This window comes from Amblyomma americanum, chromosome 1 (genome assembly GCF_052857255.1).
Source record: "Amblyomma americanum isolate KBUSLIRL-KWMA chromosome 1, ASM5285725v1, whole genome shotgun sequence".
NCBI classification, from domain to species: Eukaryota; Metazoa; Arthropoda; class Arachnida; order Ixodida; family Ixodidae; genus Amblyomma; species Amblyomma americanum.
Window position 1 is genome coordinate 84,114,401 of NC_135497.1, and position 22,041 is coordinate 84,136,441.

General features: G+C 46.8%; 1 protein-coding gene across 1 annotated transcript in view; it reads left to right on the forward strand.

Annotated features, from left to right (window-relative positions):
- arm (armadillo) overlaps positions 1-14,336 on the forward strand; it is a 60,520-nt gene extending 46,184 nt beyond the window's left edge. The window contains exons 13-15 of the mRNA XM_077646061.1: positions 2,269-2,393; positions 6,475-6,574; positions 13,220-14,336. Of these exons, the coding sequence (XP_077502187.1) occupies positions 2,269-2,393; positions 6,475-6,574; positions 13,220-13,428 (434 nt within the window). The 3' untranslated portion in view covers positions 13,429-14,336. The remainder of the gene's footprint in view (positions 1-2,268; positions 2,394-6,474; positions 6,575-13,219) is intronic.
- Positions 14,337-22,041: the final 7,705 nt, after the last annotated feature.

Sequence of the window (22,041 nt, forward strand, 5' to 3'; positions counted from 1 at the left end):
ACAGGGAATAGTCGCTTCATTCTTGAGTTGTATCTGACGTTAGCGCTTCTCAGCTCGCGGACCTGGTCCTCCTCTCCCATCGACCTTCGCGAAGCGCAGATTTACGGTTCGAGATGGTTTGTGCCCTCTTAAGAAGTAAAGGAGAGGGACACGCAGCTTGATGCTAGCTTTTTGTATTATTTATTTATAATACCTACAACGCCCGGACGGGCATTATTGTAGTGGAGAGGGATATACCGTATTTACTCAGATGTAACGCGAGGGCTGCAACTTCACATGCTGCCCAGTCAGGGGGAAAAAAAAAAAAATCATGGAATGTTAACGCGAGACCAACAAATGCAAAAAAAATCTACCTTTAATTGGACATTGTCGCCAACACTTGCCCTCTTTCGGAAAACATTTACTGTTTCTTGTTTTCGGAAGCAGAGTTCTCTGAAACTGAGTCCTCCTCCTCACTGTCGACCTCCCAGATGGTGTCATCCTCGGTGCCGTCGAAGCCATTTTATATGGAGCATTTCTTAAATGCTCCATATAAATGCTTCATATAAATGCTCCATGACGACCATGTCATGAGGCAGGCTGTACCAAGCAGCAGACAGACACCCATTTGGCGATATGCCTCTTCATTATTCCCGAGGGCGTCAGGGCCTTGTACAGTTTCCGCACCCTGTTCTTAAACAGTTTATTTAGGCATACACCCAGTGGCTGCAGCACTGTCATCCTCCCGGGAATAACAACAAGGTGGGTTTTTGTGTCCTCCAGCTACTTCACCTCAGTGGTCAAGTGTCCTCGAAATGAATCCAACATCAGGATTGACGCGGGGTGAAGAAGTGCACCTGGTCAATGGCACCACACGGTTTTAATCCACAATCAAGCACCAGCAAGCATTCCATCCACCCCTTCTATGATCACATTTTTTGGGAATGCCTCCTTCGGTACAGTCTTGCGCCGAAAAATATGTATGGCGGCAGCTTGTGGCCATTTTCTAAGCATGCCAGCATCACCGTCAATCTGGTTTTTTCATTCCCAGTGGTCCTAATGCGGACTTCAGGGGCACCTACACTGTGCACAGTCGTGGCCATCGGCATGTCCACATATATGGCAGTCTGGTCAGCATTGCCAGTATGCCCCAGCGGCTTATTTGATGAACAACGCAAGTTTATGACATAGCGCTGAAATTCCAGCAGCTTTGCTTCAAAGTCTCCCGGCAAATTCTGTCGTGTATTGAAGTTGCTTGCCTCAGAGAAAAACCTTTCGTTCTCATGAACTTTTCGGTCTACCCATGAGATGCTTAGAAGTTTTCCTAGGGTATTCCCATTTGCCGAGCAACGTCTCTAGCCTTCCAGCAGATCAGCTCGACACTGACGCCCGTGAGTTGGTTGCACTGCTCAGTTACAAAGTCTGCAACCTTTTTCTCCAGTCCCGATGTGACGGCCACGGTGAGGCCTGCGAAGTCTTAGTGGTTGGGCTCGCATTTAAAAAGCACCTCCTGCTGCAGCCGCCACCTGCGGATGGCTGACTCATTCACGCCCAGTCATCTAGCTGCCTCAGAATTTCTGAGCTCTTCAGTTATCAGGATTGCTTTCCTCTTAAAACGAGCGTCCTACTGAGCACATGCTGCCATCGTGTGGACTGCAGCAGGCAGTAACAGTCGGAACAACCGCACCGCAAATGAACAAGACACAACGAGCACGGAATCTCAGTAAACACAAAAACCAGCGTTTTGACTTTGGATGGATTTCTCCAGATTTGGCTTCTATGGTCCTAACGTTGGCAACGTAGTATCGCAACACTACGGAAACCGAAGCAGTCTCTGATGAGGAGTTTCTGACTGTTCCACAGTTGCTCCTATCTGTAATGCACCTTGATGATCGCTTGAGGGTATTTGTGGCTCGGAGTTCCTGTTGGTCGACCAATGCTACATTCTAACTTTTTTTTTTTTTTCCCCGTAGTTGGGGACAGACCTGCACGACGTAGCAACCAATATACGGCATACTACGCCATAGCGTGCTTTTTCCTCCACGTAATATTCTATTATAACGCGAGGGGTGACTTTTCACTTTCATTTTTGGCAAAAAGGCTCATTACAATGGAGTAAATACGGTACATAAAGATAGGAGTCAACGAGAATAACCTGTACAAACATTTATGAATTTTCTTCATACATGTATGAACCGAAGTTTATCTGGTTCATAAACGCGGTAATTTTGCTGCAAAGCAGTCCTGCTAAGCAGTTCAGGTGATGAACGCTTAAATTTTTTCTTGCAGCCACATATGCGGCTGCAGTCCTCTTCCGCATGTCAGAAGACAAGCCACAGGACTACAAGAAGCGGCTCTCGATGGAGCTGACCAATTCGCTGTTCCGCGAGGATGCCGGACCGTGGGCAGGCACTGTAAGTGCTTGCAACTTGTGCATGGCTAATGCTTCAGACCATGGGAAAACATTTGATGCCTGTTGTGATGTTTACATTTGTGACTTGTTTACTGTAAAGCTGGCCAATGTTGAGAAACCAGTGGCACTCGTCTTTGAAGCTGGCTGTGAGAAACCTGCAGATTTTGTTCCACAGTCATGGCTTAATGCTGCTGCTATGTGGAAATTTTTAGTCGAATGATATGCCTTGGTTTTATTTCTTACTGTGAGTTTTTTGCTATAACCTCTTCCTTTAGGTTTCTTTTGTGCTGTGCAATAATGTAAGGTAGAAAACAGTCGAGCTCTTGATTTATCTAACTCAAAGGGGATTGCAAAATAGTTCGATATATCGATAATTTGTTATATAAAAAAGCAGTAGACAAGCTTATTTGTAACCTAAAAGCAAGAATACATTGCACCCACATTAGTGATGCGCTTCTTGCAGAGGCGGGCCCCCACAAATATGCTGGCAGTGCATCGGAGTTGCGGCAGACGGCTCTTTGTAACCAGCCACTGCCTTTTATAAGAAGTCTAATCTTGTTACGAGTGCACTATATATACAATAATTGCTCATTAAAATTAAGTTACAGTTGGTTTCCGCTACGCTTTTGGCAGCGAAGCAAGAGAAGCATGACGGGTGAAGGCGGCTGCAAGGCTTCATTTACAATAAAACCAGTTTGGACCTCAAGGGATCGGAAAAAAAACATACAAGTGTTCAATTATCGAATTCCCTCCCCCTCCCTCCTAACTGCCAGAAACCGTTCATGTGAAAGTGAAATTTACTTGGGGAAAACTAGAGCAATGGTCGTCTCCTTTTTGAGACGAAAACTGCGCGACTATGGTAATTTTGCACCATTCCGTCAAATGCTCCAATTCATGCATGCTATCAGGAGTGTCAGAACCAGAACTGCTTCATATTCGTAAGGGTATCTGCAGCTTCTTTCAGTGCTGGAGCTTCACCTGCGGCGCCGCATGAGATCACTGCACGTACTGCTACCAGCATGTGGCAAGCACGAAGTTTCGGCCCATTGGAAGAACTGAAACGCCTCGCGAATCGAAGCAAGAGATGCGTTCATTAGTTCCAGAGTGTCAGGACGGCCTTCATAAAACAAACAAAAAATATCTGCGACACAGCAGTCTTTGTTCTAAATGGTAGGCTCGGCTGGCTGGTTGATATGCACAGCTTATCGATAGAGGGGGTCCTGGTGGTTGTCAACACACCTGTCGTTAGGTGCATGTCACAGTGGTGCAGAAAACAATGTAATATGCAGTTCAGGCTCGAGGACGAATCTTTGGACATTCGCTTGTTGAGCAGATCATACCTGTAGTCTGATACAACTCAAGAACGAAGCAGCAGATGCCCCTCAAAGGCAGCCCTCCAGCCAATAGCGGCGACCAGTTTTCATGACACCACAGTTAATCTGATGAAGGCGGGGTTATTCCCCATTCATCTGCCGCCCCCTGTGATTTCATGCTAGGAGGTCCAAGGGGAGATGGGGAGAATCAGTCTACAGCATTGACTGGAGGGGCTGGAGAAAAGGACAAATTCCGCATATATGGGCATTAACCCATTATCACTATTGCATTTTACGCTTAAGGCAGAGCTTAAGTGACCACTCCAGTGAAACCGAAACAAGTGCTAGTGTACCTAATTTGCATTTGTTCTAACCACACTAAATTGTCAGTTGTTTTTTCTTCTTTTCATGACAGTGAGTATAGGGTAATCCTTATCAGCTAATCAGTGTTACTGGAAGCTGTTCCAGGGTATTGCAGTGGTGAGGGGGGGGGGGGGGGGCTTGGCTAGAAAGTGGCCTCATTACAATAAAACGCTGTTAATTCGGACTTCAAGGGAGTGGAAAAAAATTGCTGGCGATTTAGCATTGCTAAGCACAAAATATTGCACGAAAGCAGTTTTTGCAGGTGGACACCACCGCCACATACCTGAAAGTGCTATTGAGGTGTCCACTGGGCCAGGGAGCCAGTTATGTGCCTTTCCTTTCCTCAAAATCAATGGAGTCTACAACATTGGCAACGCAAGCACAGGCATTGCACATCTCTCTGTCACTAATGCCACGTAGCTCGAAAGCGCAGTTGAGGCGTCCAGTTATGCACGTTTCCTTTTCTTTCATGACTTCTGCGCATAGGTGGAAGTTGATGAAGACGACAGCGCACAATGCACAGCACAATAGAGTGGCAGTTTAACCCGAGATGTGATCAGTTGTGTGGCGATAGCATTAGGGCTCTCATGCAGTGGCCAGCGAAGCCGATCTGTTCGCGCCGCCGCGTGTTGAAAACCCAGTCGTGGCAATATTTATTTTATTTCTGCAGGTATCTGAGAGGCTTCAGATTAACACCAGTTTTTCAGGATTGCTAGTTAAGTACTGGTTAAACCGGAATATAAGTCTAGATTTTTTCTCGAAGAAAGCAAGCTAAAGTCGCCCGTCGTATTATATAGCTGTCTTCAGCAGAATGTGAAGCACAGGCTGGCAACATGTGGCGTGCCTTCTCGCGAAGGGAGTGCAAAAGCTCTATCAACATCAAAATCAACATCAAAACATGATTGCTTCATTTTTTTTTTTTTTTTCATTAGCTGGCATGTTTGTCTTCACGTGTGCTGTTTCGTTCTAATTCAGTGCACCCAATTCATGGGTTCGCCGTTTCATGAGGCACGAAGGATTTTCCCTCCGCCGGCGCACATTGATATGCCAGAAGCTGCCGGAGGAGTTCACTCATAAGCTGGTCAGTTTCCAGTGGTTTGTGATTCAGCTTCGAGAGGAGCACGACTACATGCTGAGACAAAGCGCAAATGCCGACGAGACCCCAGAATGGTTCGACGTGCCTTCGTCTACCATGGTCAGCAAACGCGCTGCCAAAGAGTAAAACTTCTGTCTACGGGAACTGAACAGTCGCGCTTCGCTGTCGTGCGTGCATGCACAGCTGATGGCAGAAAGCATGTGATTTTTAAACGGAAGACCGTGCCAAAAGGGGCACATGGATGAAGCCGTGATGATTGAATGGGTCCGTGTGGTGTGGAATCGCCGGCCTGGTGCACTGCTGCGTCGTTGGAGCATGCTGGTCCTGGACGAATTTCGCGATAGTAAAGCGTGCGCTTAGTGAAGCTGGAACGGACCTTGTCGTCATTCCTGGTAGAATGACGGCCACCCTCCAGCCTCTCGATGTCGTACGCAACAAGCCCTTTATGTACAGAGTGTGGCAGGAATACAATAATTGGATGTCTGGTGACAACCTGAAGACTCCGACAGACCGTCTGGAAAGGCATCCGCTTGCGACCGTCTGCTGCTGGGTGTTGTCGGCCTGGCATTCTTTGCCAGACACCATGGTCCAGATTGCATTCAAGAAGTGTTGCATAAGCAACAAGCTTGATGGAACGGAGGACGATGCACTGTGGGATGCGGCGAATGATATTGCGGAAAGTCGTAGCTCCGGTGATGCAGGGACGCAGCCTATGTTGTAAATAAATGTGTTTCGGCAGTTTTTCTTTTCTTTTTTTTTTTTCACTTCAAGGTAAAGGGGTTGACCTATATGCAGTTTTTGCACGGTAGTGCTTTCACACTAAAACATCCAAATTATCTGTCTAAATTACGTTGAAAAAAATGCCTCCCCAAACTGCCAAAAATCATTAGCGTAAAAATAAATTAATTGGTGAAAACCTGGGTAATAGTTATCTCCTTTTGGGATGGAAACAGCGCAGTAGCATTGATTTTTCACTTTACCGTCAAATGCTTTATTTCGTGCTTGCTATCGAGTGTTGGAACCAGAACTGCTTCATAATGGTAGAGTGTCCAAGCCTTCTTTCAGCGTGTGGTGTGGTAGCGCTGGAGCTTTTTCGTGCGTGATGTCAAGGTTTCACCACACAAGCTGTGAACAGCACGTGACGAGTGCGGAGTTGCACGCATGAAGCAATTCTTTTGGCTGATTTTTTCGAAATAACGGCCACCAAGTAGGGGGCGCAGCCCTTACACAAGTATGTGTGGTATTTGTAGCATTTTTCTTTATTGTGTATTGTGGCATGTGCATCAAGCAGTGCGATTTCTTTCTTGCAGGGACCAGACATGGATATGAACCTTGATGCCTACCATGAACAAATGTACTCAGGCAGCCAAGGCCCGCCTAGTGGACGCCATAATCCCTACTCTCAGCAGGGTGAGGCCTTTGTGCTCAGCAACAACCTTTGAGGCCATGTGAGGGCCCGAAGGTGACAATACGAGCTTGGCGGCTAGGTGCCCACAATTTCTTACGGACGTGATGTGTTTCTTTGCACTTGCTTCTGTATGAGAACTGAGCTTGGGTTTTCTTATACTTTAGGTGTGATGGAATGACTGATAAATTATTTCACCTTTTTTTTTTTTTAATGACTGTGGTTCTACAAGGGGTTCTTGGTCTTTTTTATTCTTGGCGAGTTAAATTAGCTTCTGCAAGAAGGTTTTATTTGAAATGTCCGGAGCAACATTAGTGCATCTTTGGGTAGATCTATGAATGGTGTACGTGTGCGATTTAATAATTTGTGTGAAAGAATGGAAGGGGTTCTTCTTATTTCTGTAGCATATACTTTTTCTCAATTTAACGAGCTTGATTTTGAGACCACAGGGTTCAGGCTGGGCTCTGCGAGCAGGAACACTTTTGAGTGTGATGTGAAAGTCTCTTGTTTCAATGTGAGTGCAAACCCAGCCTTGAACAAACTTACGCGAAAACGCGGTCAAACTTGTGGCGTGCGTCACTCATCGCGCGATGTTTCGAATGCGATAACGCATGCGTTTTGCTCCTAGCTCAGCATTTATCAGCTTCTTTTCAACTAACCAAGGTAACCACAGCTGTTTTGGTCGTAACATCTGCGACATGGGTCTCAAGGCCAACGAAATCTTGCACACAGCCTGTGCGCTTAATGCAAAACCTTTTGTTGGAGCTGAAAAGGAGTTTTGTCTAAGCATCTGACACTGACCACTTCAAAACTATTCTTTTTTTCTGAGCTGTCCTTAATCTGGAAGGAACATGCAGTGGTATGAACTTCCCTTCTTTAAGCACTTAGTGTACTCTGCATGCCTTGTTTGAATACATGCGCTACAGATGCGTCAGTAGGCATCTGATATGCATGTGACTCCTGCATGTGTGTGCATGTAAATTCTTAGTCATGCCCACTTAAATTTACTGGCATCTTCATAACACTAGTGACAGCCCTTGGTATAGTGCTTTATAATTACTGCTAGATGGGGAGATAAGGGGGGAGCAGATTACATAACTTTTCGGGAATGGTTGTTAGCATGTGCCCCCCAAAAATATTTGCTATTGGACACCTGCCTCAGCTAAAGACTACGCTGCCGTCGCAGTGGCTCAGTGTTGATGGTGCTATGCTGCTGACTCGAAAGACCAGGGTTTGGTCCTGGCCGTGGCAGTCGTATTTTGATGGAGGCAAAATGCTAGAGGCCCATGTAATGTGCGATGTCGGTGCGCATTAAAGAACCTTAGGTGGTCGAAACTATCTGGAGCCCTCCGCTGTGGTGTCCCTCATAGCCAGAGTCACTTTGGGACGCTAAACCAAACCAGACTAAGCGCTACGCTAAGGGCTTGCTAAGGTCTATAAAGCTTTAGCTTTGGAGGATGTCTGCTGATGCATACCAAATAGCCATTTGTGTACTGCAGTCCAAACACTCGGGCACACCAAATGATAAGCTGGCAAGTGATCATATTTTCACTTTGCACAGACAGTGTGCTTGGTGTTTAGGCATAGAAGAGCTTGGGCTTTGTAAGCCTACAAGGTGCAATATGGGCAAGGTGCTGGCAGAGACTGATGTCCCCGGTAGGCTTGTTGCTAAGTGGCAACAAATTCATCACGCATCATTTTCTTCCCAACTTGCTTGGTCAAAGGGCCGCATTCTTGCCAATCAAATACCTTCAGGCAGTTGGCAGCATTTAGGTACTGTGGCACTGGCATGAGTGAGTGAGAAGGGGTAGGCGCTTAGATGATAGCCTCTTCGTGGTTACCCAATGCATTTAAATAGCTAAGGCAGACAACAGACCTCTGTTTTTAGCCTTCCTGGACATAAGCGGTGCATATGACGTGGACAGGGAACTCCTGTGGAACACATTAAAAGATGAAGGTATCGGTCATGAAGTAATAGATTTTCTACAGGAAATATAATGAGAAAATAAAGCTGAAATTCCATGGGAAGGGATTAAAAGTACAACTGTCGAGGTACACAAAGGATTAAGGCAAGGTTGTCCTCTGTCACCGCTGCGGTTCATGCTTTATATGATAAATATGGAAAGAAGGCTACAAGGAAGCAATTTAGGTTATAATCTATCGTACAGATTAGGCAGAAAGGTCATTGAGCAACGACTACCAAGTTTAATGTATGGAAACGATTTTGTACTGTTAGCAGATAGCTAGGAAGATTTGCAAACTCTGGTCAATTGCTGTGGAGACGAAGGAGACACACTAGGTTTCAGTTTTAGTGCAACTAAGTTGGGTGTGATGATTTTCAACGATACAAGTGATCAGGTACTTACAATACAAGGCCATGAAATACCCCAAGTGGCCAAATACAAATATCCGGGGTATGGGTAAATGAAGAGCAGATATACACGGAAAAGCAGGAACAGTCTCATGGCAAAAGGGCAATCAGATGCCGGGATAATGAAACATAGGGCATTATGGGGTACAACAAATATGAAGTACTGAGAGGTGTTCGGAAAGGAATAATGGTGCTGGGGCTTACTTTCGGGAATGCAGTTCTCTGCTTAAGGGGGGATGAGGGTCTTGAAAACTTTTTCTTTATTTCTTAACATATCTTCCTGAAAATTGGCATGCAGATATATCTTTGAATGCTAATCCCAAATATATATTCAGATTTTATATATCTCATCTAGAAATGAAGATATGGCAAAATAATTTATGCCACTTGGGTCTTTTCTTACGGGCCATTATGGTGATTTCTTAATTTAAAAAACTAGTTTTAAAGTAATGCTGTCATTCTTAAGGGCCCATTGCACATCCTAAAGCTAAAGAAATTTTTAAAAAGTCATCACATAGGTCATGAATGAATAACAAAGTAGGAAAAAAAAACAATGAGGGAGTAATTAGCTTACATCTGTCCTAATTGCTAGTCTATTGGGTTTAATGAAAATTGGAAAGCTTTAGGATGTAGCTGAGGTGTTGCTGAAGAAAATGATACCTACTTCACTAAAATCAGTCGATGCAAACATTATGAAAAGTTCCGTAAGGCAAAGGCATTTGATCGAAAAAGCAAAGCTGAGAAAATTGCATTCAAAGTTTTGCTTACCTCTGCCATTTTTGTTTACTGATCATATGGAAAAATTTAATGCTTTAGCATGCCGCCCAGTCATTGCTGAACACAATAACACCAAATTTACAGAAATCTGTTCATGTAAAGATTATGAAAACATCTGTATTGCATTGGCACTTGACAAAAAAAAAGCTCAGAAAATCACTTGCTACTTTCTTTGAATCTGCCACACATTCACAAAAGTCCTGGGCAGTAGTCCTGGGTGCTGTCAGGCTTGTGCTTCTTGGCCATCCTCTTCTTCACCTTTTCAGCATTGGTGTGACCCTTATCAGACCTGCACAGCCTTTGTTTATCTTTTTCAAGGCTCCTACCAATAAGGAAGCTCCCAGGCCTGTAACCAAGCTGTGCTGCAACAGCTCTGCTGGTTGTTGCCATTCCTTGGTTGAAGCGAGAAACTGCTTCTTGCGAGGTTCAAAACAGAGGACAGTGAGGAGTGTCTAATGCGAATGTTCAAGCTTCAGCTTAGAGCGCACAATGCCCCCCCCCCCCCCCCCCCCCCCCCCCCCCCGCCCCCCGGAGCTCTCCTCAAAATATATAAAAAACAAATTATGTTATCAGCGGCGGCAGCGGCTTGGCGTGCTGCCAAGGTCCGCGCTGCGCGTGGTTGTCGAAGCGTGTAGCACGCGAGCTCGGTTCAGCCGCGTCCGTCGGCAGGAAGCGGCGTGCGCAAACGCCGAAGTCGACGTTAGGCTTAGGTCAGCCGGCTCGGCCGCTTCCGACGACACGGAATTCGAAGCGGCTTGCAGCGTATCAAAAGTCGATATTTTCCACGGGTTTAGTCCAGGCACATCCACCGGCACTGCAGAGACTTGCGGTAACACCGAAGTTGACGGCGATCGGCATTGTCCAGCCGCGTCCACCGGCGATGCTGGCGTCAACAGGGTTTGTTCAGCCGCGTCCACCGGCGAAGCTGTTGTTGGCGAGCTCAGTCCAGCCGCATCCACCGAGGGTACAGCAGCTTGCGGCATCACCGAAGCTGCAGTTCTCGACGATGCAGCGCTCTACTTATTCCATACGCGTCTCTTTTTGCCGACTGCTTTTCGCGTGCTTGCTTTCAAGCGCGCGTCTCGGGCCATCGTGACACACGGAACAAAGACACCAGGCAGGCAAATACACGCAAAAGCACGAAATTCGAGGCTAAAAGAAGCGATTCAATAGCCAAAATATCTACAATAACGATAAGGAAAACGGCAGAACGAAAAATACTAGGAAACAAAGAGGAGCGCGAAAAATGACGGGCGTGCAGGCGAAAGCAGACGACGGGAAGGAGCCGTACAACGCGGCCGCGGGGGGCAAAGCATGCGTCACGGCCAATCAGAGGGCTGCGCCTCGAGGAGGCGCCCGTTTTACCCAATCGGCGGCTGTCTCGCGACGCTTTCCCCCCTTGCGAACGGGTGCTGATAGCTCCGCTGTGCGAGGGTCTACAGCTTGCCGAGGGGCGCCAAATTGGAGAGCGGGAAACCAGCTTTCAAACGAGACCAAGATGGCGCCGATCGGTTCGCGTCGCGCGGAGCTACGGCAGCTTGAAAATGGGGCAAACCTTCGCGCTTGGCGTTCAATTTCGGCTCACCGACGTTTCTAAATTGCCGTTTTTTTCATACTTTGAGTTGGAATTCAGCTAAAATATTTTGTAGAGGCATAGTTGGGACATTAAAGACTTCAAAATGGCAATTTTTGAAAATTGCCATTTTTGACCATTTTTCGCGATTTCAAGACCCGCGTCCCCCCTTAAGGGCAGAAGTTCAGTCAAGATTAGATGTAAATCAGAGAGCTGTTGGAAGATTAGCACTAGGTGCCCATGGCAAAACCACAAATGAGGAAGTACAGGGGGATATGGGCTGGGCATCGTTCAAAGCACAAGAAGCTCAGAGTAAAATACTATACGAAGAATGCCTGAGGAAATTGGACGAAAGCAGGTGGGCAGCTAAGGTATTTAAATACTTACAGAATGAGTGTTGACTCCTAATTGCGGAAAAGGACTAGCAAACTAACAAGCAATTATGCAGGATGCAAAGACGGGAGAAACAAAGAGCATTAAACGAGAGGTTAAAAACGCGGAAGGTAAAACTTGGATAGATTCAATGGAAAAGAAGCATAGTGTACAACTATATCGATACTGAAAAACGCAAATCAGGAAGGAAGCGTTCTATGTTAACTCGAGGTAGTGCCGTACTCTTTGAAGCTAGGTCAGGGTGTCTTCGAATGCGTAGTTACAAAAAGAAATTTAACGAAGGAGGTGACATATGTGCTGTGTGTGGTAAATCTGTAAAACAATTGAAAACATACTCAAATGTGATGGCATCCATCCGGACGTTGATGCAGGCACAGTCACTCTTCCTGAGGTCCTAGGGTTTACAGATAATGGTTATGTAAATAAATATGCGGTGGAAGTTAGCAAAAAGCGTTTGGAAGATTGGTGGCTCAAAAGCAAAGAGGCGACATGAGGTTAGAAGTGTAGGAAGACGTATTTAAAGAAAATGGCAAATTTTAATAACTTACAACACAGTTAAACGAAAATATATGTATGGTGGCAACTTCCACCACCCTGTTTCAAAGGGGAGGCTCCTGCCTTCCATCAATCCATCTATGCTTCATGAAGATGGGCACCGGGTAGTTAGCAACAACATGATGGTTAGGTTAGCAATATTTTTATTATTATGTTTAAGCTTAGCAAAGTACTTAACAAGCCATGCTGCTCACTGAGAGTGGCTGTGCATACCTGCAGCATTCAATGTCATTGTTGACATAACACAGCTGGGTGGTTCTTATATCATTGCTGGCACCCATGCTGATCTAGGTTTCAATTGTAGTCCATGTGAGGGGCATTGAGCGTTATGGGCAACATGCTGCTTTGCAGTAAGGGAATGGCAGAATGTGGCAGTTTTTCCCTTCTGCTACAAACCTCCAACACATGTAACACATTGTACTTCATTTTTCATCTGTTGAGTCACCTAGAATGCTTACGCACAGGTTTGGACTGCTGTAATTAAAGGGCCCAACCTTGAGAAAGATAGAAAGGTATTTTGCTGTTCAGGCAGGATATTCTACTGAGTGATTTTTTGTGGCTATTCCAAGTTGCATCGTGCATTCAGTTCAAAATTACTGTTTGTCTGCAGTCCCGGCAGTGCTTGTTCATAGACTTGGTCACGGGAAATATGTAATGCTTGCTTTGCAGGCACCCTTGGTCCACTGTACTTTTTAGTTGCAGAGCATGCGGTAGCTACTGCTTGTATGGATCTTGCATGCGTTGGTCTTCACTGTAATGCATTGCTGTGATACTGGCAGCATGGGCAGTCAAAACAGGACATTCAGCAGTACACTGCTGACTGCAGACTACAGTCTACTTTGGCATGCTGTAGTTGCACTGCACTGCACTACATGCAGGATGAATATTTTGTTGTCTTGAAAAGTGCTGAAAGAGTGTAATTGTCATCCCAAACTGTGCTCTTGTTTAGAAACTAATAACAGTCCACTTCTGTGTATGCAGGTTATGATCAGCAAGTCCCCATAGACTCTATGCAAGGACTTGACTTGGGGCCATCACAAGGTGGGCACAATTACACCCCGATGGACACAGGCATGGACCTTGATGCCCCCGGTGACCTTAATTTTGACCCTCTTGACCCTTCCCTTCCGGCACCGGCGCAGCAGGACAGCAGCGGCCAATTGGCTGCCTGGTATGACACTGATCTTTAGGGTGCCAGAGCTTGGGTTCAGCAAGTGCCCTCCCCCACCCCCTTAATTTTTTAACTTGCAGTTTCATGGGCAGTTAGTTGACCAGTGTTTTTCCTTTGAACCATGCGTTTGGGGCAAACATGGATATTGATTCCTCTAAAAGTGGTGCACATTGAGGACAATTATTGCGGAGAATCTTTGCTCCTAACGCTTTTGGTTCGGGAGGCACATTGCAGAGGGAAAATTATAGGCACAAGCTGGCTGTGTCAAACATAAAGGCCACTGTTTCTATCAAGGTCCCCAATCATCCTACCAATTCGCAATTGGGGTCTCCTCAGCAGTGGTTGGTGGCAGCTTTTTTTCGTCGTCTGCCTCCTCCTACAGTTACTCGTGTTTTTAAGCAATGCCATTCATCCTTGTAATCTTCGTTTTGGCTTTGTTTAGTGCAGTCCATGGTGTGCCATTCTTTTTGTGCTTCTGCTGTTTCACTGGGCAGTGTAGGCTTAGTTTTGCGTGTATCATCGTTTTTAAGTACCATGTTTGGCAATTGTACTTTTCATATTAAATGTCCAGTAAGCTTCAGAATGGCAATTGCATTGACATTTGTTACTGTCGTGTCAAAGGCAGCTATGGTACTCCTTTTGTGCTGCTCATGCCACTTATGATGTGGGTGTTCTGTTGCAATATCAAAATTTTGCCATCAGTTGTTTGTATTTCGGACATTCATATTGACCAGGTGATAAATTTTTACTCTTTACCTACTGCATACCTGTATTTAATATCTAGTGTGTACCAGTAAAGTATCCACATGAGAATAGAACAAGTTTTCTTTTGTATTAGGTGGCAAAAGGCAAAGTGGGAATATTTGACATGTCATTTTCTGTATTACGTGTCTGTGCATTGTACTCAAATAAAGTAGGCAGCATGCACTTTGTGTCTATTGTTTCTTGTGCTTCTGAAATAGGTCATTGTTTCAAAAGTCCAATGAGCTCCTTGTATGTCCTCTAGTTTTCACTTTGGACATTTCCTTCACTCATGGTAATATCACCAAGTACAGTCAAACCCCGCTACTGCAAAAGTCTCTGCAACAAGGTACTTCAGTTTCCTTGTCGGCAAACCATATAAAATAATGCAGTCTCCCTCCACAATGAAGCAAAGATCACTTCAGCGAAGTGTCTTCAAAGTAAAAGTCAGTTTGACAGTTCGTTCTGCAATGTAAGGAACATTAAAGGGGCACTGAAACTGTCCATCCAGGGTAAGGAAAGCCGAAATACTGTTGGATATTGAATCGCCTGTCATCCTGTTGCAAAATTTTTTGATCTAGCTTGTGCTCAGGAGTTCGAATGACAAAAAAAATGAACATGCGACGATTATATCGCAGTTTGTTGCATGCCTCGCGTGACCTGAACCCGTCCTGTACGTCGCAGCCACCGTTCAACTTTTCTAACCGAAACGACATGAGAAAAATTCAGTTATAAATAATTCAGCTGCCATACGTGAATTCCACATCATTACTCATGTTCATGTCATTCTCCAGCACATCACTCCAAGAAAAAAAATGCATCCAAAAAATTGATGCGTTCTCCTTTAAGAGCAGAGTAGGGAAAATATAAGCTCCAAGAGCTACAGATAATGGTTTCAGAAAAACTTTGCAGACAGTCAATGTGATTCAGTTTGCCTGCCGTTTGCGTCTCCCATACACGGCTTCAGCTGCTAGACGAGCAATTTGCATCTTAATTTCCTTTCACTCTGGGTTTGTGTTATCAGGAGGTTGGATGGAGGTGGGTGGTAGCCTTTGGAGAGTGGAGGTTGGTACGCGGGTAGTGGGTGTACTCTCTATGTGCGCGATGCACATCTGCTCCCGGTAGGTGGAGGATCCACACGCCAGCACTAATGCCGGACACTTTTATTGCGGCCGCAGTCACGGGTTTCGGCGGGGTCTGTCCGAAGCCGCGCCCTTTCCTTGAAGTGCGAGCGATAAGCAGGTGGCGACGCGCACATCACGCGGCTTCCAGTGAGGAGGAAGCGCAGTCACACAGCTGCAGCCAATGTGTGGGATTCACGGTGGGGTCTGCGGACAGAGCGGACTTGTGTAGCTCGCGCCTTACACCGTGGTCGCGCTCCCTCAACTTTGGCCTCTCTCCCCTCGCATCAGTCGCCCCTCAGCCTTCACAGACGGCATGCACGTGCGCGTGGTGCTCCCTGGACCTCGGGTGCTCCGCGCTTCTGCGGCGCTCGCCGCGTTTCGCAGCTTGTGCTCAGCTCCGCGTCTTAACGGGCGGTCGCTTTCAAGCGTACTTCCTTGCTCCTGGATTATCTCCATTCGCCGTGGGGACCTCCCCTCACTGCTCCATATGTGATGAGGCCGATATTCTAGAGCAGATGTCTCAAACTCGTCTCGCAATGTGGGCCACATTAGTTGAATTTTGTCTCCCAGGGGCCAGTAGTCGAAAAGGGGAGAGAGGAAAAGAGGTTTGGTTTGTGGGGGTTTAACGTCCCAAAGCGACTCAGGCTATGAGAGACGCGTAGTGAAGGGCTCCGGAAATTTCGACCACCTGGGGTTCTTTAACGTGCACTGATATCGCACAGTACGTGGGCCCCTAGCATTTCGCCTCCATCGAAATGCGACCGCCGCGGCCGGGATCGAACTCGCGTCTTTCGGGTCAGCAGCCGAGCGCCATAACCACTGAGCCATCGCGGCGGCTCATGAAAGGAAAAGAGGGACTCCAATGCTCAAAAACGGTGAAAAGTAAGCAGAAGTAGGTAAATGTAGATTCAAGCACGAAAAAAAAAAAGCGAGGAAGTCAAACGCTGTGGTGAAGAGGACACTTGTGAACAAACTTTGTTTATACTTTCTCAGTTCTTTTCCATTTGCCGTCTTGTTCAAACGTCTATGCCTTTCTCACAAAAAGATAGTGTCTGAGTTGAGTAGGCAGGGATCACCCGACGTGGGGGATTTATATGTTATAGTATATCCAAAAGTGAAAAACAGAGAAGACGTGAAGCTTTCCTAGAACAACGGCTAAAATCTTTTGGCCCAGCAGGTCGCACGACAAGACTTTGCGGGCCGCGTGTTTGAGACCCCTGCTTTAGAGCATTTGCTATGCTCATGCATATGTTGGTTTATGTGGTTTAACCTCCCAAAGCGACTCTGGCTATGAGGGTCACCGTAGTGGAGGGCTCCGGCAATTTTGACCAAATTGGGTTCTTTAACAGGCACCGACATCGCACGTTACACGGGCCCCATCGAAATGCTACCGCCGCTGCCGGGATCGAACCCGCGTCTTTCAGGCCAGCAGTCGTATGCTCATGCATAACATAGTGTAACAATGCATAGCAAAGTATAGCAGGGGTAAGCAGTGCTAGTGCACCAACTTCGCATTTGATAAACTACGTCAATCGGCTGTCATGGAGGTGGATCTAGGCCTTTGGAGAGTGGAGCTTTTACATTGGGTGGTAGGCGGACACTTGTAGGTTGTATAGATGCACCTTCGGGGCCCAGAGGTTATGCGCAAGGTCTAGGCTTCACACGCCAACGCTGGACACTTTTTGCGATGATTGCCGTTCTAATGTTAACGCATTAAAAGTGGAAGTACCTTGAGAAGCAAGTATCGTTGAACTCTGCGACTCTGAGAAGAGAGGTGGAGAATACTTGCGGTTCCAGAAAACTAAACCATGACACAGAAATCCAGATAACATTGCTGTGCTGCTTCAGGGACACGTCCGCCAACACTCCTTGGCGACCTTGCGCGCTAAGAAGAGGTTTCTTCGAAGGTTACGCCTCCGTGTCGCCCTCACCTCAGTGGTAACCTGGCAGTGGCCAGCACAGTAGCCCTCTATGCGCGCCGTTCGGCAGAAACGCCTGCCCCGTTGCGGACGTCCCCCAGGCCGACCGCCAGATATAGAAGCCTGGATTTCTGGGCCGCACCCCCGAACCTTACTGTACTACCTTCGAGAGTCCAGTGTGTGTATTTTTAGATATTACTTTATGCCAGCAGGCACAGTGTCGCAATAAAAGAAAAAGTCCGCCAACATAGCATATGCTTACTGCATCCTGCTTTGTGACTTAAAATTACAATTTTTGTTTCAAGACTTTAGTAACTTGAATGGATTTATGGATTATTCTGGGAGAAGATCTGTTTGTGGGGAGCGGTGGAGGGCAGACCACTTAAGAATGACTGAAGATGTCAATGACATTTTTGGTTAATGCAGTTAAACTTATCTCTTTGTTTCTATATATTTGAAATTGTATTATCTGGTTGTAAAGTCGGTGGTCTGGGGCCTTCAGAGGCGTCGTGGTGGCGACCTCTAGTTGGCGCTAGCGATTCGCGGTATCCCGTCAGGTATCGTCCATCGAAATACACAGCTTGCGGTAATGCACTGCTAAGCACAATTTTGTCTTACGGTCGGCTAGGCTTCCTCGTGAACCAGGCCGACAAAGGAACCAATCACGATAAGATAAAATACTTGTTTTTTCAGTTTGGGGAGGGGCTTGTTTCGACGGACACGGGGAAACGGGGAACCGAGACTTTCTTAAAGGGGCTCCGAAACACCGCTTGAACAGATGCCGGTTACACTTCAGATGGATTCTTTATGTCACACAGATGCTGACTCAAAAAGAATTACGAGCATCGATGCATAGGAATGGGAGTTATTCAATGAAGAAATTCCATAATACAAGCAAACAAAATGCTGCCCTCAACTCGATTTTCGCGCAGCTTCCTATCCCCATTTCACTCTCCCAATGACAACACTGAGGGCGACCAATCAAAACAGCCTATCTTAGCACGTGGCGGAAGTTTGCACTCCATGGTTGCCTGTTCTCTAACTCGTTCATGCCAAGGCTGGCAGCGCAGTTTGCATGGTTACAACAACCATGTGAACGCCCAGCTGACCCAGCGATGCTTCACCGTCGCGTCGACGGCGCAGAAGAGAACACTGATCAGTGACGTTTCCTTACTTATGGATTCGAGCGCGAGATACTGCGACGGTGTGACAGCCTGCGCAAGATATCAGACACATTTAGCATAGCGCGTATAGCTACTGCTTACCGCCAACCATCGCCCGTCGCTCCTAGCGCGCTGGTTGGCCACGGTGCGCGCTGTTGATGAGAACGTGGTGCCACCGCCCGATGATTCTCTACAAACTGGTGGTGGTAGTGGTTTTATTAAAAATAATAGTAAAAAGGAAGGAAAAGATTTTTGCTAGCCCCGGCATCTGCCATCGATACTGAAGCACCTGAGCTGGGGCAGCGGAAATAAAGGATAGCAGGCAGAATGGAGAAATGAAATGAAAGAGGTGAGGGGACAGGAAGAGAGGATAGGGGGGGATAGAAGAGAACACTGATCAGTGACGTTTCCTTACTTATGGATTCGAGCGCGAGATACTGCGACGGTGTGACAGCCTGCGCAAGATATCAGACACATTTAGCATAGCGCGTATAGCTACTGCTTACCGCCAACCATCGCCCGTCGCTCCTAGCGCGCTGGTTGGCCACGGTGCGCGCTGTTGATGAGAACGTGGTGCCACCGCCCGATGATTCTCTACAAACTGGTGGTGGTAGTGGTTTTATTAAAAATAATAGTAGAAAGGAAGGAAAAGATTTTTGCTAGCCCCGGCATCTGCCATCGATACTGAAGCACCTGAGCTGGGGCAGCGGAATTAAAGGATAGCAGGCAGAATGGAGAAATGAAATGAAAGAGGTGAGGGGACAGGAAGAGAGGATAGGGGGAGAAGTAATATGTACAAACTATTTACACAGTAAGAAATGTGTCCAGGTTGTGCGCGTGATTAGTTCATTTTAGAGTAATTAAATCACACGCTCACAGCACTGTGTTGGTTACAACTGGAGTGGGGCGTCCAGTTATTAATCGTTCAAGGTAGAACTCGCGGAGTGTTCGGTCACTGCGTGTAACTCTGAAACTGACGATGCGCACTGCCTTCTAAATGTGAAACGAACGCATCCTTCCTTGGGACCGAAACGAACGCTTATAGAGTGCAATGGCTTGATCGGATCGATTCCGCAAAGCCGCACTCTGATACATAGAGAGTAGCCATTAGTGTTTAGTGCTAGGTCGTAGGGTGTTTACAGAGAGGTGCAAAGTCCTTCTATGCAAAAAGTAGCCAGTGCCTCTGGTGTCGTGTTTTTGTTTTACTTGATTTACAGTGCTTTTATCTAGGGCAAACAAGTTGGTTTTGTTAATGTAATATAAAACGCAAAAACTTGACAAAACTTATTTCTAGTTATTAACCCAATTTGCAGTATCTTTACTCTTTGTACAATCAAGCTCGCACAAAGTGATGTCATATCCGCTGCTAAAAACCGCCACTGTGTGGTGACACCGTCAGCGCCACGAATTTGATTTTGCGAGCTAATTAAAATATTAAAAACCACAGTATACGCGGTACGACCAATGCTAATAGCATCACTATAACATTCTATGCAACCAACAGGCAAAACAATGCACCGAAAATGTGTTTCGGGGCCCCTTTAAGGCCAGCGCCCGTCGGAGATTCACCACCTTTCTCTCAGTGCTGAGCGGACTGAAAATTTGCTCCAATTACGCGGAGTTCGAACTAACGCGAGCCCGATTGAAACGAGGAGATGGCGCTGATTTTTGCACGGGTAACAGCATTGCCGACGTGTAAGCGTGCACTCGGCCTTGAGGAGCATAACGTCAAGGCCCATATACTAGGACTAGACCGTGTATATATAAGCAGTGAATGCTACCAATATTGTATCTTATCAAAACAGCAATGTGAAGGCACAATAGACGCAAAGAAACGAGGGGAAAGCGCTTGTAAACATGTTTAATGGGTGCGCACTTAAAGCTTTTGAAACAGATCTACAAATTTACAGAAAGGGAAACCATAGAGAGAGAGAGGAAGGCAGGGGGTTAACAAGAAAATCTTAGACGTTAATGTGAGTCTCATGAGCAGAACACTTGATGATGTGGCCTTATGATACTTCACAGCAATTCTAGTGAAGTCTGCAGTCTCTGAATCCATTAGACAACCCAAAACAAAAATCGCTTGTAAGCTCCATCACCGCCCACATACACTTTTGATGCGTGCTTATCGTTAAAAGCACGTAAGGGGACGAAAAACACCAGATGTCAGTGTCAGAACAAAGCAATAACACCCATATATGTGTATCCGTAGCATGCCATGTTTTCGTCACTACACCGCGGCAGGGACCGACTAACCGCTGTCCCGTAGTGTCTCCGCACTGATTAGTTTTATGGTACGGTACCCCGGTCCTGAGCTGTCAATTAGCATACTGATAGAGGACGCAAAAAATATAGCGACATACTCTTGCCCCAAAACTAAATGCTTGCAAAGGCACAATCGCAAAGCCACCATCGCTTCACAGACAAGCCGCGATCGATGTGTCCTCTACGTGTGAAAAAGAAAAGTTTGCTGACGACAAAGTCCTCATTAGAACTTAAAAACTGTTTCCAGCGGCACCTTCTTCTCTTTATATGAAAAAGCCTGCGCCGGGATACGTTTGTTACACCGTCACCATCAGGACTACAGTCATCTAGCTTGAAATTTACCAGAGGCTAATTTCGTTGAAAGGAGTCAGTGGAGGCAGTATACCATGGCGCATGGCTGCGATGCTTTTCCCAGAGTCCACTCGATACGTTCATCTTGCAGCGAGTCTTGGTCGTATAGACACGATGCCGAATAAGGCTAGCCACCTCGCGAAGCCACCAGCAGGCGGCCACCCCACACGTTCGTCTTCGCGTCATTCATTGCTGGCTATAGGCACGACGATGAAGCTGACGCGCCAGCTGCAACTTGACGTCTCTTTCGCCGTGCCTCCGATGTCCCGCTGGCCATCACCAACAGCAGACGTGGGGCACTCCTTCTCCAGGAGGTGCACAAGTTCTTCCTCGTCTTCTATGGCACCACGGAGGCCAGATGGCGAAAGTGCAGCGGGAGCACCGTGAGCGGAGTCTGAGGTAAGGCGAAGGAGTCGAGCAGCAGCCTTGGCCAGAGGCAGGTTAACAGTTTCTTCCTCGCATTCTTTGACAGCTTGGAGGCAGTGAGGCGCAAGTGCTCCAGGTGTATCATCAGTAGGGTCGAACGTGAGGCGGAAGGAGAATGTAGCAGCATCAGGAATCCTATGTTGCAGGAGGCCCACGAGTTTCTCATGTTCAGTGACTGATGGCGGTTGGCAAAAGCGCACAGAACTCATCTGTACTAAGGTTCGTCATGAGGCCGAAAACTCCATCAACGTCGTGCACAAAGCCTTCCAGCAGGAAGTCGAGGTCTTCCGCATCTTCGACTGCGATGAGTCCAGTTGGCGGAAGGGCGCGAGACGACACGATAGCAGCAGGCCCTGTCGCTAGTTGAAAAAGACGAACAGTAGCGCTGTGGACAGCCGGCAGCACGCGGTGGTCAATTTTCAAAAGACGATAGCGTGGGCCGTGTGCCAACAGTACGAACATACCCTGGACGTGGTCAGCCGTGACACTCCTCCCGGCGTCTGCTTTAGTCCAGAGGAGGTATTCATACCGACCAGAGTGCTCTTTTTTGTCTCCGGGCACATGCTTTTCGCACTGATAAGGATGGGTAAGTTGGATGTTTCTGTGCGTGAAATCGCTGAGGGGTTCCAGGGCCAGGGCCAAG